At 45.8% G+C, this 18270-nt stretch overlaps 2 protein-coding genes across 2 annotated transcripts in view; one reads left to right on the top strand and one right to left on the bottom strand.

The window, feature by feature from the left end:
* LOC308233022 (alpha-2-macroglobulin-like) overlaps window positions 1–15993 on the top strand; it is a gene marked incomplete at both ends in the record, with an annotated part of 40308 nt that extends 24315 nt beyond the window's left edge. The window contains 18 exon segments of the mRNA XM_080639510.1: window positions 97–223; window positions 816–937; window positions 4006–4057; window positions 4849–4932; window positions 5061–5237; window positions 6129–6213; window positions 6760–6916; window positions 7233–7307; window positions 9513–9678; window positions 10129–10352; window positions 10934–11152; window positions 11452–11579; window positions 11934–12024; window positions 12741–12815; window positions 13240–13342; window positions 13740–13781; window positions 14683–14825; window positions 15895–15993. Of these exon segments, the coding sequence (XP_080495636.1) occupies window positions 97–223; window positions 816–937; window positions 4006–4057; window positions 4849–4932; window positions 5061–5237; window positions 6129–6213; window positions 6760–6916; window positions 7233–7307; window positions 9513–9678; window positions 10129–10352; window positions 10934–11152; window positions 11452–11579; window positions 11934–12024; window positions 12741–12815; window positions 13240–13342; window positions 13740–13781; window positions 14683–14825; window positions 15895–15993 (2169 nt within the window).
* A 2002-nt stretch (window positions 15994–17995) lies between these two features.
* The window catches only part of A2M (alpha-2-macroglobulin), a gene marked incomplete at both ends in the record, with an annotated part of 30726 nt that continues 30451 nt past the window's right edge, over window positions 17996–18270 (bottom strand). The window contains one exon of the mRNA XM_080639498.1: window positions 17996–18135. Within this exon, the coding sequence (XP_080495624.1) occupies window positions 17996–18135 (140 nt within the window). The remainder of the gene's footprint in view (window positions 18136–18270) is intronic.

Raw genomic sequence — 18270 nt, 5'->3', positions numbered from 1 at the left:
CAGCTCCGCTACACATACCTATGTATAGCACTGTGTCCTGTACCTCAGCTTCTCTGCAATTCCAGCCTTCATGACACCTCTCTGTACAAATGGCAGGTCAGTGTGTCTCTGGCTGAATCTACTCATTTTCTGGCTACACTAATAGAGAAGCAGGAAGAATCCTACTGCATCTGCATGAACGAAAGGAAAACTGTGGCTTGGGCAGTAACACCAAGATCTCTAGGTAAGAAGAAAATGCTGGGATGAGATATTTGTGGATGGCATCAGATCTCTGGCGTGAGGAGCTAGGTAACTCCAAACCTGTCTGGAAGGATTTTGTCTGTGCCAGAAGTGAGAATTCCAGCCCTGAGGTTGAGACACTACACTAGGATGTGGCATCCAGGTGCTAAACAAACTAAGTTGTATCTATATGCCATCATTTTCTTAACATTTGAATAGAAGTTACAAATTCCCTTAATGTGTGCAAAGCACTCAGACATCCCTGTTATGGAGCTCAGAATGTCTCAGCTTAATGTGTCTGGGTCTGAAATATTTTAGTCAAAGCTTGCTTTCTCTAAAGCCTCACAGAACAAGACTGATTTACAAGACCCGCCCCTCCACTACTCTTCTTCCTGATGGACTAGCGCTTGCGGGAGTGATCATCACAAAGGAGGTGGCCTGCAAGGCTGCAGCTGGATCAAGATAAAACACTGTCTTGAGTTTAGTTCTCCTCTTGGAAAAGCTTCTTTGTAACACACCAGAGTGCTCAGCACAAACACAGACCTCTATGTCCCTGGCACTGCCCAGCAGGGCTGGCTAACTCCTGTCTCCTCCAGGGCAGGTGGAGTTCTCGGTGAGCACTGAGGCCCTGCAGAACAAGCAGCCCTGTGGAAACGCCATCGTGGAGACTCCTGAGAAAGGGAGGAAGGACACGGTCATCAGACAGCTGCTGGTGGAGGTATGTGGGCTGCTGAGTTTGGTGTCATAGAAAAGTAGTAATAATTTCATGCTCCACTGCAACAGTTGTATGAGAGGGGCTTTCTGGTTTAGCCGTGATAGCAGCAATAATGGCTTGTGTGACTCTTGCTCTGCACGCTTTTATAAAAGAAGCATTGATAAATCTCAAAGGCCAATACAGCCCATAACTCCTAATGTTGCCATCTCATACTAAAAGCAGGGTATTACATTACATAGTTGGACAGAAATAATAAGGCAGGCAATAATGGCAGATTTGTCCCAGACATATCATCTGGGAGATAAATGAGAACTCCTTGGTTTTACCTGTAATAAATCACAGGGATAGGTTGTAAATGGAAGACTTGCCAGAAACATTATACATCTGCTCCAGCACACGGCCAGTACTCTGGAATATGGAACAGTCACCACAATCTACTAATATTTCCAAACAAAACTACCATCATTGTTCTGAATTGTTTCTATTACACTCTTAAGAATCTTCAAGCAGTATGAACTAACTACTTCTTTTTTCATTCTTTTGTACTTTTTTTTCCTTAAGTAGTGTTTTGCAATGATAAAACCACAGTTTTTCCCATGATAAATAGCCAGTCATAAAGTTAATCCAAACCAAACAAATAGCAAACCAAGAGTACTAGCTCACAGTTTAGCAAAATCTATATAATATAACATGTCATAGTATTGTCAGTCCTTCGCATGACAGGAAGGAATAATCATATTTAATAAAATTAAGTCAGGAGTAATATAATAATTTAAAACATTGCAACTTCTACTTACATTGCAGACATCCCAATTTTCAGTAAGGCAGAGCTAGGATTCATGTAATACATAACTTCATAATATGTTTTGCTAACCTGAATATAATGATGGAGCAATCCTATCTGTTTGGCTTTTATTTATTTATTTATTTATTCCCTTATTTACAAATGAATTTGAATGTATAGTGCATTTCATGTATCATGGCTTGAATAATGTTAACATTTCAGGAAAACTTCCTAATTTCATATATGCCCTCAGGAAAAAGAGTGTTTATTTTGTTCTTTCAAGTGTATAGTTCTGCTATCCTCAAAATAAAAAGGACATGGTACTGTTTGAATAAGCCCAGAGGAGGCCAAGAGGATGATCAGGGGCTGGAGCACCTCCTGTATGAAGATAGGCTGAGAAAGTTGGGGCTGTTCAGCCTGGAGAAGAGAAGGCTGAGTGGAGACCTCATAGCAGCCTTCCAGTATCTGAAGGGGGCCTACAAGGATGCTGGGGATGGACTCTTCCTTAGGGACTGTAGTGATAGGACAAGGGGTAAGAGGTTAAAACTTAAACAGGGGAAGTTTAGATTGGATATAAAGAAGTTCTTTACTGTGATGGTGGTGAGGCACTGGAATGGGTTGCCCAGGGAAGATGTGAATGCTCCATCCCTGGCAGTGTTCAAGGCCAGGTTGGACAGAGCCTTGGGTGACATAGTTTAGTGCGAGACGTCCCTGCCCATGGCAGGGGGGTTGGAACTGGATGATCTTAAGGTCATTTCCAACCCTAACTATTCTATGATTCTATGATACTGGAAGATAAGAACTGTACAGTCTTTTCTCCCAGGTGTTGTGGGAGTGACAGTAACTGACTGAGCATTAAAATGATTTCTCTTAGGGTGTCTGAGAGATTACTGGTTTTATCCTATTGTACTGAGGTAATTAATCTACAGCAGGCCGTGACTGGATAGAATGGGAGATTAGCATCCAAGGCTGAACAATTAATTAGCAGGAGTGGATACAGTGTAACTTGCTTGGAGTTGCATTGTCCCACACACATGGATGACAACATCCCCTGCAGCAAGCAGTGCATCCAAGGGAGAGAGCAGGGAGTGTGCCAGAACCCATGAGGTGTCCTCTTGCCCCTTGGAAAATCAAGCCTTGCTGAGAGCTAGTTGGGAAACAGGATGTTTTCTCACCCAGGAATTTCTCAACTGGAAAGGAAAATCTTTCAAATAGTTACAGTTACAGTTGTTTTAATCCCTTGTTGAAACGTTCAAAATCAAACAAAACAATGGATTTCTCAGTTGCATTTCATGATGACATACTGAAACACGCAAGAAGATGCTTTTTTGAACTAAACCATTTAGCTCTGTCATAGTTTATCCTAAAAGCTTTCCTTTTTATTTTTATTTTTGTTTTTGCCCTACTCTGTTGATCTAGAAAGGATCTTTTTAATCCTTTCTCTGTCACTACATTGTATTTTCACTGTATGAGAAAGTGAAGGTAATAATACATTGTTTACATACTGGAAAAAGAATTCAGCTAGCAAAAGTTGGGAATTTTTTAAAACAACGGGAACTCTCCTATCTGGAGCAAAAAGGAAAAAAAAAAGATGTGGGGATCCAACTGAAATAAACTGTGACAAAATGTTTTCTGATAAATATTTGACTCCTTAGTTTAACGCAGAATGTTTTCAACCAGCTCAACAGAAAACAGGTTTTCTTTCCCAACTTCAAAAATTAGACTAGAAGTTTTTGAAATAGAAGGATATGATCACTAGTTGACTGTGGCATGTGTTCAAATTCTGGGTGTTGTAACATGTCACTTGCGAGTGCATTGAAGTGCTCTAGTTGGTATCTGTCAAAGCTCTTGCATACATATTCTACTGGTGTCCCAGGCACTCAGCTGTCATCGCAGTGTGAAGTGTTTTTCTAGACTGCGCCAGGGTGGGTAGTACCTTGGAAGACAGAACCCTGTGGCTCTGTTAGCACTGTTGGTACTGTCATGTTGCATGCTATCTGCATCATACCCTGTGAAGTCACAGGGCCTCTCTCAGTAGTAAGAAAGGAAACAACATGTATTAAATTTCATGCTTGTAATTAGCCAATATGTTATAGTCTTCAATTATCCTCAGTTTAGCATATTGAGGAAAAAAACTTTAAGCCATTTGTAAAACTTTTTGGTATAATGAATTTTTACCACAGGAGAATTTATAACATTTTAATTTTCTTAAGGGTCCCTTTTAGGTTGTTTTTTTTTTGTTGTTGTTTCACATATTTTGGGTTTTTTTCTTATCTTTTTCCTCAAGCCGGAAGGGACTGAAGTGGAAACTACCTACAACTCTGTGCTGTGTGCCTCTGGTAAGAGTGTTTTGTTTTCTAAGACTTTCTTTGTGAAGATAGAGACTAAAGATGAAGGGAGATGACAAGGTTTTTGAATCCTCCACTCTGAGAAGAAAGGTGTAGGGATCTGATAAAACTGAATGAACTAGATGTATGTCCAACTAGTAGTGAAAATAATTCTTCCTATAGAAGAATTTATTCATATAGAATTTATTTAAATATAATTTATTTATTATATTATATATATTTATGATATAATTTTTATATTTATTTTATATATATTATATATCATATATTATTTATTATATATATTTATTATATTATTTATTATATATTTATAATTTATTCATATAGAAGAGTTGAGTCTGTAATAGTCCCTGCAATTACAGAGGCAAAAGCATATCTCAGGAACTAAGGCTGGCCAGGTCCCTAAAAGGGAGAGAATATCTGTGATTTAATAGGGTTATTGCTAATGTCTTTCATTCAATAGGTGTAAATCACAAACTGGAACTGCAGTAAGCCAGGCCTCCCAACCAAAGCAGAAAAGGCCAGAAAAATAGGCTAGAAAGGGTATTTGTCAATCAAGGCCTGGCGATGTAGAAGCCCGTGATTGCCTGTGTGTGAGGGCATTGCAGGCCCAACACAAAATTTGCAGGATGGGAAGCTTTCACAGCAAAATTACAGATGAAGGGATTTGTTGAAGGCAGGAAACCCCTGCACAGGGGATGGTGTCTCACCCTCTTACCTGCTACTCAGACATGAAGATATATCTGCAGTTTTAACCAGATTGATCTGTCCTTTTACAGCAGAAAAGTCAGCGTCACAGCCAGTCTCCCTCGTTCTCCCTGAGACTGTGGTGGATGGCTCAGCCAGAGCGTATTTCTCAGTTTTGGGTAAGTAAAGCATTTTCAGAGTGCCACATGCTGTTTTGAAACACTGATATGTTTCTTCAGGCTTTGCTCAGCCCACTGGCAGGCCCTGAACTGTGCTGATTTACACTGGAAATGGTCCCGTTCCCCAGGTGACATCATGGGCACTGCCATGCAGAACCTCCACCAGCTCCTCCAGATGCCGTTTGGCTGTGGGGAGCAGAACATGGTCCTGTTTGCACCCAACATCTACGTGCTGGACTATTTGAACAAGACAGGGCAGCTGAGTGAGGAGGTCAAATCCAAGGCCACTGGATACTTAGTGAGCGGTGAGTGTTTGCTTGTCTGTTGGTTCCTTCCCTTGGCGATTGGATAAAGATACTACTGGCCACTAGCATGTGTGATCTGGGGGAGGCTGCCCTTGTGTGTTCTCTGGAAGGAAACACGGTACTGTGGTAGGTCAGTGCACACAATACAGTATCTATAAGAGAGAATCCTGTGCTCAGGTGGAGGTGCAGGCTGAGAGCAGAGAGCATCCAAACAGGAACATAGAAGATGTCCGGTACTGACAACAACTCAGGAGTTGTCGTTGTAAGAAAAGGGATGTATAAAATACATAAATGAGTCTGTAACCATTCATCATGGTGGCTGCTTATGTAGCTCTCAGACTACATAATCATACATAAATCTTAGGATTAAGATTTTAGAAGTGTCACTCACCTTTGACTAGGCCAGAAATTTGACACACGAGCTAGGTCATGTTGGCAAACATAATACCAGTACATATGGACACAGTGGGTGTCTGCTGACTAACAAGGGACCGGTTTTACTCAGTTATGTCACAGAAAAATTGCACTTACTCCAATGAAAATGACCCTGTTTTCTGCATCTCCATCCTGCGTGGGGCTCACCTTTGTTGAGTTCTGCCTTGGAAACCATTTTCCTATTTCTCTAAAGTCTGGAATACATTTACCTCTCCTCATCAAGTCTAGGCAGAGAGCAGCAATGACCTCAGATACCCAGTTCCCAGATGGTTTAGGGAAGAGGATAGAAGTAGTCAGAGCTTTGTGTTTGCCTGAACTTCCGTGATAACACTGAGCAGTGTACCTCACACTTGTGCCATTAGAAGAGGGATACTGTGTCCTATGTCTCCTACATTTCCTTTGCATGGCTCCCTGAAAAGTACTCTGGCAATTAAAATTTTCTTCCACTCTTTTCAGGGTATCAAAGGCAACTGAAGTACAAACACTGGGATGGTTCTTATAGCACCTTTGGGCCCCATTATGGGCAAGTGGGGAATACCTGGTAAGACTTCAGTACCACTGGCTTTTCATTTCTGCTTTTCATGCCCTCCTTTTCCTAAGTATTCTCTTGTGCCTGATCATTGTGGAGGTAGAAATGGAGGTGGAGATGAAATTACAATCATGACATCATAGGATAATCATGTAGGATAATGGAGGAGGGAAGGATGCTAAGGACGAGGCCTTTTAGGTTTGCAGTGCTGCACTGATAGCTACTTAACCTCCCCTGACACCCTTCTTCAGCTCAAATGAGGATGACCTGAAGGATGCCCTAACTAGTTGTTGTTAGCAGAAGATGCTGGTGAATCTCCAGAGTGCCATTGGCTACCTAGCTGCAGCCCTCAGGGCTATGAATGACAGGCTTCAGCTAGCAATGGTCCATATCTCACTGATTCTCTAAGCTTGCTCTCAGTTTCCAGCCAGCCCACTGTGATCGGGTCCTGTAGCCTTTACTCCATTCCTCCAGAACAGCGATGCCCACATAGGTGCTATGACCTCTGATGGATATAGGGATTGCTCAGGATATCTCAGTTCCCTGTATCACTTTCAGGCTCACAGCCTTTGTCCTCAAGTCCTTTGCCCAGGCCCGGCCTCATATCTTCATAGATGAGAAGCACATCCAGGATGCTTTGGTCTGGCTCAGTCAAAAACAGAAGGAGAACGGCTGTTTCCGCAGTTCTGGCACACTCCTGAACAACGCTATGAAGGTAACGTGTCTACTTTGTCGGCTTCACATGGGCTTTGTCAGGCTAGAACTTGATCAAAAGTCACTCTGGGACCAACAGAGCTATTTCAGCACTTGGGGGTTGGGAGGAGGGGGAATTCTATATGTGAGCTATCACAGAAGCAGGAAGAAGCCAACAGTATCTTCTGAAGGACTTACCATGAGAAGGAGGCTAGGAAGAATTTGTCACTGCAGGATGTAGATACGTACCACAGGGAAAAGGCAGTAGAGCTGTGTGGGATCAACATCTACTTTTCTGATTCCCTGGGATCAACATGTACTTTTGTGATTCCCTGCAGGGTGGAGTGAACGATGAGATCACGCTGACAGCCTACATCACTATTGCATTGCTGGAGATTCCTCTGCCTGTAACTGTATGTGTTTGCACCCCAACCCAAGCCACAGATGGTACTAACCTGCCCTACTAGTGCCCCCCACCCACAGATTATCAGGTCCCTTTGCCTTTGAAGGAAGAAATCCCATGTGAATATTCTTTCCGTTCAAGCCTAGACTGGAATAACACTTTCCCTCCATTTTCCTCCCCTTCCCAATCCTGTCTCCCATATACACAATTCGCTTAATCTTTTTCTGAGTTCTTTTGTGGAGAACCATGTTTTTGCTCCTTTAAAAGAGTACAGCTTGGATTAGCAGAGTTAAATATTATTTAAATCTCTGAAACCAGCCAAATAGGTTTTCTACATGCACAAAAATTTCTTTGTATTTCTTGGAATAGTACGTTCCTGTTGAACCACTTGCGTGGGCCAATTATGTTGACACGACAGCACAAGTCTGTAAAAAAAAAGGTGGAACACTCAGGGATTCAGTCTCATTTTCTCTGCCTCTTCTCTATTGTTTTATGGGAAATTCCCATCCTTAGCGCTTGGGGAATAAGGCACACCTATAGCCAATAAAGTATACCTATAGGGAATAGCAGGTAATCTGTGAAAAGCCTGAGGACTACTTAAAAACAATGTGGGTTTGGTCATTCTGATCCCTGAGTTTGTGATCCCTTCACTGTGAGACAAGGCTGTGGCGCAGCTAAAATCAGGGTGCGAACTGCAGGAGAGGGACTGCTGAGCCATGATGCTGTAATCCCTCCACTCCAGATGTAGTAGGAGCTATTTTGTATTGAATGTTTTTTTGTATATAGTAAGAACTAGCAGAAGGAATTCTTTTGTCAGCAGGGTGACATGAATGACATTAACTTCACCAAAAAAGTATGCTTTCTTTGGTATGTGTTGTGTTTAAAAGGCAAGTTTTCAGGCAGAACTGCAACGGATAACAAGGATGTTTTTCCTCTCCCTGCCTGAGCCTAAAAGTATCACTGAATGTGAAGGGGTTTATCAGAATCTGATTGCAATATGGGTGCATTTCAAGTTAAGCTGCATGAACTCCTGAGGATAGCACAGCCTTTAGGTATTTAATGCTACTTATAAGAATACAGAGTATTTCCGTAAGTAAAATAAGCCATATTAGACCCCACATAAAAAGTTAGTACTGTCGTGAGCGTGTGTATGCCATGTCCTGTCATTAGACTGAAATCCTCCGCAGCACTTGCCTTACAAACATTAGTAAGCATAGGACAATTTAGGGGAGGCACAGACCCAACCAATTTTGCTTTTATTCTTTGCTTTCTCAGAAGCAGCTGAATTGCTTCTCCAGAAGTTATCACAGAAGAATTAACCTTGCCGTAGTCACCCTGTGACGGCAAAGTACAAAGCCACTGAAAAATAGGTCTTTTCTGTCTAAACCATTGATTAAGCTGTGAATGTGCTGTCAGGCTTCAGATCATGGCATGCTTCCCCTGCAGTGTTATTGCCTCAATTTTATAGCAGTTTTGCCATCACAAAAGAGGAATAGGCACGTAACTTGCTGAAAGGTCATGTGGTCACAGTATCTGTTACTTAACACTGTGTAAAGTACACAACTTTTATTTTGCTATAGCAATTGTGCTCTTAAACCATACTTGAGCTGTTGGCTTCCAAAAGACATGCATTGTTGATGTTTACAAGTCAAAAAACATTCTGGAAAATAGAAAAACATATATTTTTTCTTGTGCAGAGAAAGAATTTACCTCCAAACTAGAAGCTACAGTTCCAGCTAAATGATTTTTTTTCAGAAGGACCTGGAAAGGGGTAACTAAGCAATAAAAAGGAAAGGATAGAACAGAGGGTGAAAGCACAGAACAGCCTCAGGGCGGTAGCTAGAGGAGGAAAACAAGTATCCAGTATATCTACAGAAGTATATCAGAGAAGTCCCCATGCCCTGAGACACAATCAGGTCAGTAATTCTTCTCAAGGCAGAAAGATTAGAGCCCTGCTTCACAGTCTTCAGAAACAAAGTGGGGAAAAAACATTAAAACAAGATATATTAAAGAATAGCAGATAACAAGATAATGGTTCCCCATTTGTTCCAGTGGGTATTGGACCTGAAAGGGAAGGGATACACAGTAGTACAATCTTTGTCAGCAGGAGAGTGGGGATGTCAAGGATCCATAGGTATCGTCCAATTCCTATTGTTCTAAGACAGATCCCTGTATGAGCGCTGGCTGCTCCAGCTCAGTCTCTCTGTCCTCCCAGCACTCTGTGGTCCGTAACGCCCTGTTCTGCCTGGAAATGGCAGCAGGTGAGAAAGAAAACCACGTGTACACCAAGGCACTAATGGCATACGCCTTCGCCCTCGCAGGGAAGGAGGAAAAGAGGAAGGCCTTGCTCACCTCACTTGAAAGGGAAGCCGTGAAAAAGGGTGAGTACTTCCTGGTGGGAAATCTCTTTCACTGGCATTACATCATCCCTTGAAGTGTCTGCAAGTGTCTGTCAAGGCCTGGTCACGTTCCTTGGGTTGTTCTGCCTCACAGAGCTTGTCACTCTCAAACCCTGGCTTCTCCACTTCTAAAAGGGAAGGAGTGTCATCATTCTTAGGTCCCTGGTTTCTCCAGGTGCCCAAGTCTGTGTGAACTTGGAGTCTAGGACAAAGAGGTACCCAGCCTGAGGACTGAGCCTCAGCAGTCTCAGCCTAGTTGCAGCAAGCGAGGAGCTGTCTCACCCTTCCCACTTCATCCTATGTGGCAGATGCATGCTGGAGGCTGGAGGCTCTGTCCTCCCAACTGGACTGGCAGCAGGTCAAGAACTCCCTTGCAGTAACTACTACTAATTGCTTGTTGTCTTGTCTCCATGCTCCCTGCCTCCTGTGAAGATGGGTCTGTTCACTGGCAGCGGCCTGGGAAAGAGCCAGAGGTTGTTCTCCCATCCTATCGCTCCCGGGCTCCCTCTGCTGAAGTGGAGATGACGTCCTACGTGCTCCTTGCTCACCTCACCATGCAGCCGGCACCTTCCCAGGAGGAGCTGTCATTCGCAGCTCTCATTGCAAAGTGGATCAGCGCTCAGCAAAACCCCAACGGGGGCTTCTCCTCCACCCAGGTGAGCTGCTTCCTTTCGGCCACCTCACACCTCAGTGTCAGAAGGTGGGAAGTGTCAGAGACCCAGGTGGGAGAACACTAGCGTTTGCCGGGGCTGGCAGCAGCTGTAGCCCTGCAGTATCTCCCTGCATATCTATCATGGTTGCCAGTCTGCCAAGAGGCTAAGAGGCAGGAAGTGCCTCTGGGAATGACTGATGCCTTGATTCATGTCCTGGTTTTCTTGATGCATTGGGGCAGAACGTTAGGGACACAAGGGACATGTGTCTGTCCCTTTGGAGGGGGCTCCCACTGCAATTGGTCTGTGCCTATGAAGTTGCTGCTTCACCCTGTGGCGAGTGATGGAGGCTCTGCAGAGCTCTGTGCCAGGTTGCTCAGGCAATACACAGCTGCTGTGCAGAGGGCAAAGGAAGAGAACAGAAACATGTGAAAGGTGCTCTTTTCCTCTGTCTTTTCTGCTGAAAACTGGAGGAAGTGAAGAATGGAGAGGAGGGTGCCCCCCAGCAGCAAAGGGCAGGCTGCAGGAGGACAGGCTGTGGACGGGCCAATGGCATCCGCCTGGGTGCTGGGACCCATCTCTTTCAGGACACGGTGGTGGCTCTCCAAGCCTTGTCCCTGTACGGAGCTGTCACCTATGCCAAGAGCGGAGCAGCTTCCAAAGTGACCCTGCGATCTGGAGAGGACTTCCAGCAAGATTTCCAAGTGGATCCCAGCAACCGGCTGCTGCTGCAGCGCGTGCCCCTGCCCCGGGTGCCTGGGGAGTACAGCACGGAGGTGTCTGGCGAAGGATGCGTCTACGTGCAGGTGAGGGTGATGTGGGCCTGTGGCGCCCTGGCAGGGCAGCCCCTGGCCAGGCAGGAGCCAGACACAGGGGAGAAGGAACCGGGGGAGAGGAGAAATGGGAGGGAAGGCTCTGGGAGAGGCAAGAGGAGAAGAGCAGAGGTATATAGAGGAGAAAAAGCAAGAGTAAAGGAGGGAAGGATCCTCAGTGTGGGGGAGCTGTGAGAAGGGGAGAAGTGAGGAGGCTGCATGGGCAGGGGATGGTCTCTCTCATGTGTTGAGCACGCACACAGGCTCACTCAGAGCCGTTGGCTCTCCCTTAGACAAGCCTGAGGTACAACGTGCAGCCCTCGCAGGAGGATGCCCCCTTCATGCTTCATGTGTACACATTCCCGGAGACATGTGCAGACTCCAAGGCTCACAAGGTCTTTGACATCGGCATAAATGTCAGGTGAGTCTGTGTTTTGGTCTGAGCCTTCCTGAGAGGCTGTGGGAGCTGGAGGTCTGGTGAGCTGGTCTGGGAGCCCTGGAGGGGCAAGGCATCTTGGGGAAGCAGGGTGGGAAGCAGCTGGGCTGGGATGAGAGGCTACAGAGGAAGGACGTGTCCTGCAGTGGTGGAACTATGTGGGCAGCCCAGGGCTGGGCTACTGAGAGCGTGTGTAGATGGCTGGGAGAGCCTGGCACAGCTGGAGAAGTAGGTGCTGGATTGCCAGGACATGATGGGGTGCCAAGTGCAATGGAAAAGGTGTAAGCGCCTCCAGCTTTGACTTGTGGTGCCCTGTGCCTTTGTTGCTTGCTTCCTTAGTTACACTGGGGAGCGCAATGGCTCCAACATGGTGATTGTGGATGTGAAGATGCTGTCGGGATTTATCCCTGTGAAGTCCTCTGTGAGGAAGGTAGGAGCCTGCTTGTCAAAGAATCCAGCTTCTTATCTTCAAGACACCTTCCAAGTATCTGTAGCAATCTAGAGGGCTTCAGGGTTTGAATCAGCTTGATCTCAGCATTGACATCGGCACACTTGCTTTGTACCTCTGAGGAACGTAGGACGCACATGGTATCTTTCTTCACACATATATGTCCAGGCATCTATTTCCATATTTGAAGGAGTATCTAATTCTTCTCCTGGTGTTTTCTCCCATGTCAGAGAACACTCCAATGCTTCCAGCCTTCTGCTGTGGAAGAGGGCTGATTGAGGGATGCCAGCAGTAGCACTTCCTTCCCACCCTTGAAGTATTTACAGTAGTAGCTTGTAGTAGCTCAAAATACATGCCCTATTTTGACGTGAGACCAAGAGCTGGCAGATCATCAGGTTTGATTTCAGGGACTCAGGAGCTTTCAGATATGTGCAACAACTGTGACAGTCCTGGTGCCTCATTCCAGTTTTGTGTTGAGGAGGTGCAAGAGCATGAGATAGTGGAAACTGTGAGAAGACTTACTGTACAGGGCTTCACACAAGAGTGCTTGCTGAGTCTTTTGGGAGGTACCATCTCTGAGCTTCACTTCTCAGCATCCACCTGCTAAGTTTCCAGTGATGAGGAGAAGCTTATGTGAGTTGAAGAACTGACTAACTTCCCTTCAGATCAGCAACCTCTTCTGTATCTCCTCTTTCCAGCTTTCAAACACCTGGTTTCACCAGATACAACGGACAGAAGTCAGCACAAACCATGTTCTGCTGTACATAGAGCAGGTGAGTACTGACCATGGGCTGCATGGGGCACTCGCCAGCACACTGGTAGCAGCGTGCACAGTGATGGAGAGCGTGCTAGGCATCCCTGTGCTTGTAAACATGAAACCTAAACCTGTCTGCCACTGAGCTTGTCACTCGCTCACAGGAAACACGTCTGTCCCCGCCCTCCGCAGGCTCTCCCTCCACCCGCACACCGCACACAGCCTGGTCCCTGACCTCCCCACCAGCCAGAGCCTCCCGCACTGTGGAGAAAGGCCCCAGGGTTTCCCCTGGCCCCTCAGCCCACAGCCTCCAAACCCGCAGGGTCCAGAGGACAGTGAGGGAGCCTGCAGGCAGTGCGCAGGGATCGGGGAGCCCAGGGCAGTCCGGAGACACCCTGAGCCTCCCCCACTTCCCTTCGCTTCCCTTCCCTTCCCTTCCCCAGCTGAGCAGCGAGACCCTCAGCTTCTCCTTCACGGTGGAGCGGGACATCCCTGTGCAGGGCCTGAAGCCGGCTCAGGTGAAGGTCTACGACTACTACGAGACAGGTGAGTGCAGGGCCGGAGTGCCCGTGGGAGTGAGGACGGGCAGTCGGATGCACGGAGGGGCACAGGGGCTATGGGGACCCACAGGGGCCCCTGGCCTGGGCTCTTTCCCTGCCCTGCACTGCCTGAGCAATCTGAGCACAGGGGGGCCCCGAGGGCTGGAGGCCACAACCCTGCCCTCCCCCCTCTTCTCCTCTCCTCCTGCCCCGGCAGGCCCCAGAGAACACTGTGGGGGTCATGTCTGCTGTGCAGCCGTCCTGCCCCGAGGGACAGGGCAGAGGAAGCATCCCTCCAGCCCTCCCAGGCGGTGGCAGCAGCCTGCTGTGTGGCCTGGGACAAAGGTCTCTCTGGTACCCATCCCTCTGACAGCCCCCTCTTGCCCTTCCCTTCTCTTTTCCAGATGAGTTTGCCACACAGGAGTACAGCGCTCCCTGCGCCACAGGTAAGGTAGCGATAGCCCCACCCTTTGGAGCTCTCTGTATCTCTTTCATTTAATCTTTGGTCTTCCAGCCAATACTTCCCTCTTTCTGCTCAAATTTGGATGAGATTGGCCCAACTCACAGGCACAGATTTTGTATAGAAGTCTGAGAACACAGGAGGCACAATGTTGTTGTCTCATTCAAAACATCCCTGCATTCTCAGAGTGATTTCCATAGTCAGGTTCTGGCTTCAATGAAGGTTGTGTCCTTACTGTTTTGTTAGTGCCCCTTGGACTTTTCAAGTTTCTTTTATCATTCTTGTTGTCTCAGATTTGAGGTATCTTTTGGTCGTTCTTGAAAGCTCCAGCTAGTGTAGCTGTGGGATCATGCTGAGGGGACTTGGTTCTTTCAAACCGCCTGGCACGCTCCTCCCCAAAAGCACTCTGTTTGGGAATCCGGAGCAGTAGAGTAAATCAAGACCAAAAAATAACCAAAAAAGCAGCATGTCATGGTCTGACCTATCATGATCTCATGCCATGCTCCAGAGCCTCCTGCCTAAGCCCAGCATACCTTTTCACTAAAGTTGTAACTTGGTGCTGCTCTCAACCCCTCATTTCCTACTCTAAGCCTGAAGCCGTACCCGTAGCAGGGAGTTCTAATTGCAGAGGAATCCCCCCCAACCCTTGTTATTGAAGAGGTGTTTGGCTCTTACAGGAACTTGGGCTTTTCTCTCTTGTGTGGTGACAGAAAACTGTCCGGGTGGTAAACCTCCACCTGTACACACAGCTACGTTACTCATCTGTGGATCACAGTTCTCCAGTATGGCACACTAGCCTGCTTAGCAACTGTATGTGACAAAGCCCACAGCAGTGCTGGCACATTGCAGCATGCCTTTAAGCAACGTCATTCCCCTTGGATCCCAAGAGATGGCAAGTTTGCCTTTGGTAGCTACTATCTGGAACAACAGCTACCCTGCTGCCCAAGCAGGAGAGGGTTACTTTCAGGCGGAAGGTATTCCTCACGACCCTAGGTGGCCAGCCCTCAGTTTTGGTTTGGAATCTGAACTGGTAGGATGGAGAGGCTATGATTTTTTTTGGGGGGGGGTTCTCTGCAGTTCAAGGCTATGTATTTGGCTTAGGAGCACAGGTAATATAGGTGCTTCTGTGGAAGGCCCTGACCAAGGATACTTCTTCTGTCTTATATGGCGTCTTCCAATATGAAGATTGGCAGATCTGGCTTCCCATCAGCTTCAGCTGTTCGGAATACGGAGCACTGTGACCCTGGGAAGTGATTTTTCACATGTCATGACTGTGTACCTAAAAGCGGAGAAAAAGTTATTTGAACTTGGGGAAGGCAAAATCTTTGTCTCTTGTTGGCGGTAAATGATGACATTTATCCCCTTTTGTGTCTTCTTGTCTTGGAGAAGAGCCTGAACTCCCAAGCTTTTACTCCATACTGCCTTCTAACCTGGACTGTGTCTGTAGGTACAGCCGTGTTCTGCTGATTCTTGATCTACAGCCTTCCTTCATGGAAAAAATTGTGCTTAAGTCCTAAGATAGTGGGAAGGGTTTAGATCTTTGCCTCCATGTCTGTTAAAAGGCAGAGATTTTATCTTTCTTGGAAAGAATGGGAAGTTACTACTTAAGAGGTTCATCCACTGGGCTAGGTGTCCAAAGGTGATCTGTACTGACTAAAAGGCAGATCTCAGTTGCAAAGCTGAAAGCTTCCTTCCCTGCCCTTAATAGTACTGGTGCAGCAGATTTCTTCCACTCTACAGAGAAACAAGAACACTTTAAGAGCATATTTCGTCGTTGAGTAGACATCCTTCCTGCCTGTTTGCACTGTGCTCCTGTGACCACCCCCACTGTGACAAGTCCCACTCTGCTTATCTCTCCCAGTGAGTCAGAAAAAGTCTCAGCTTTCTATCAAACATACATAGTTTTAAAGGTGACATGAGTGTTGAGTGCTATGGATGTCCCTCAACCCAGGTCAAACAGCAACTCACTCTCCTGTACTGTGCTTCACATACAATTCAGCCTTCCCAAACCCACATCTTTCTCTGTCTCAGCCCGAGAAAGGGAACTGGCATATCTCTCTCAACTCCTGTAACCCCTCCATCTTCTTCCATCCTTGCAGAGGAAGCAGACCAGGGCAATGCATGAAGAATACTCCCAGTTGCTGGTACCTGCCTGCCTCACTACCACCACCACCAACTATGGAGTGACAGATGAATAGTGCCTGCAAGGAATGCAAAATGAATTTTACAAACAAATTAACTGTATTCACCAATAATTTTTGAACAGTTTATTCCCAATTCTGTTTCTTCCTGCTCAAACTCCCCTCACAGCTTTAATCTCCCTAGCCTCTTATTTAAAGAGCATCCCATCCAGCCATAGCTGTGTAAAGGGCAATAAGGCTGACAAGTAAGGAAAAAAAAAGATGGAATTAATTAAGTTGGAATCAGCCTTTCTAGTCCATCTCACTGTTATGTACTCTGAGCTTGTCACCTGAGATCCTGTCTATTCTTAAGAACAAATTCTCTGGCTTAGAAAGCATAACCTTGATTGAATTGATTGAACTGATCTCTACAGGTGCCTATCCATGTCTCCCACAAGTAGGCAGCCGACATTGCATGACATTCAGCATCTGTGATGCGCCCCACAAACACCCCTTCCAGGATTGTTCCTTGTTTGTTGAAGTGGGAGGAGATACACAGTCCGCCCTCTTAGATTAGAGTGTGCATGAGGCAGCAGGAAGGATGTGTGCATGGATTACAACTTCGGCTGCTAACTGATAAAGGCCTACTTTTCAGCTGAAGCTTGTGCCTTCTTGTGGAAACTTCGCTATCTTGGGCCTGCTGCTTCTGGGAGATTCCCAAGGAGAAGCTAAGAGCATTTGCCAGTAACCTACCTACCTAATTTCAAATGCACATTTATTTAAAGCATAGAGTTGCTTTGGTGAAACCATCTATAGTCATCTTAGACATCTCCAGGAATGCTTTTCTTGGTTTTGTCCCATTAATTTCTGGTTTTAAGTGGCAGAAAGATCTATGTGACTGTTCATTCTCACAAAATGCTTACTGTTAGGGTACCACAGCTAATCGTGTATCCAAAGTATGCACAGTTAGTTGTTCCATGCATTTATTTTTTTTAGTGTGCCTATCCAGTGTTATTGAGAACAAATAAAGTTCTTCATCTGTTTTCCTAGATATTAATATTATGTGACTTTGTCTCCTGTGGTGTTTGGTGTTTCCTCACTCAAAATCTTTTTGAAACCTCATCTTCAGAGAAGTCTATGGAATGAACTGGATTCAGTGAAAGCTGAGTAAATTTTCTAATCAAGCGTGATTACTAATTGTGTTTTGGTTTTATTTAGAAATAGTAAAACAATGTAATTTCCTACCATGAGGCAATTATTTTTTCCAAGTTCTCAAAGCAACATAGCTGTTGGTTGCTGAATTAAACTGGTTTGATTTTAGACCATTGTGATTGGCCTTTGAAGCATGCCATGAATGTTCCATGGGGATAGGAATTCAATGTTCAGTGTAGTTTCCTACATGGTATGCTGTGGAGGACCTGCAAGTTTGTGACTTTGATTTACAGCTTAGTAAAGCAGAGAGATGTTAAACTGCTTTACAGATACAGGCTAGCCAGGAGGCCCCAGATGACAAATGAGGTGGCTGCCCAGGGGTGACAGTCAGGTGTTGTCTAATTTAAAACCAGGCAGCAGAAAAACATTGTGTTAACTCTTTCCATGGTAGACAGCCATTATTCACGTTTTGTGAATGACTCTAGTAATTTTACAGACTTTTGTATTAAATTATCATGATGGCTATGACTTTGTTTCACATGAGGCAGAAAAAATCAAACACCATAGCCGTGTAGAGCACTCACCAGAAAACAAATTAAAATGAAGAGGCTGTTACCATCCACCTACAGTCTGCTGTGAAAGAGGGTCTGTATTTTTAGCCCTGTGTCTGTATGCACAAATTTGCAGACCTAGCATTCTTTAACCCATCACAGAGGGGAAAAGGATAAAGTCCTCATGGAAAACACAAGGGGTTTGGCTCATAAGGTGGCCAAGTCACAAATGGTGTTCCCCAGGGCTCAGTATTTGGGCCAGTTCTGTTTAATATGTTTATCAATGAACTGGATGAGGGGATCGAGGGCACCCTCAAGAATTTTGCAGATGACACCAAGTTGGGTGGGAGTGTTGATTTGCTGGAGGGCAGGAAGCTCTACAGAAGGATCTGGACAGGCTGGATCGATGGGCTGAGGCCTATTGTATGAGGTTTATCAAGACAAAGTGTCGAGTCCTGCATTTGGGTCATAACAACCCCACGCAACACCACAGGCTTGGGGAAGAATGGCTGGAAATCTGTTCAGCAGAAAGGGACCTGGGGGTGTTGGTCGACAGTCACTTGAACATGAGACAGCATGTGCCCAGGCAGCCAAGGCAGCCAGTAGCATGCTGGTTTGTATCAGAAATACAAGCAGATGCCAAGTGATCGGG

This window comes from Psittacula echo (assembly GCF_963264785.1).
Source record: "Psittacula echo genome assembly, chromosome: 1".
Lineage (NCBI taxonomy): Eukaryota > Metazoa > Chordata > Aves > Psittaciformes > Psittacidae > Psittacula > Psittacula echo.
The sequence above is the reverse complement of the archived record's forward strand: the minus strand, read 5'-3'. Positions and strand labels throughout refer to the sequence as shown.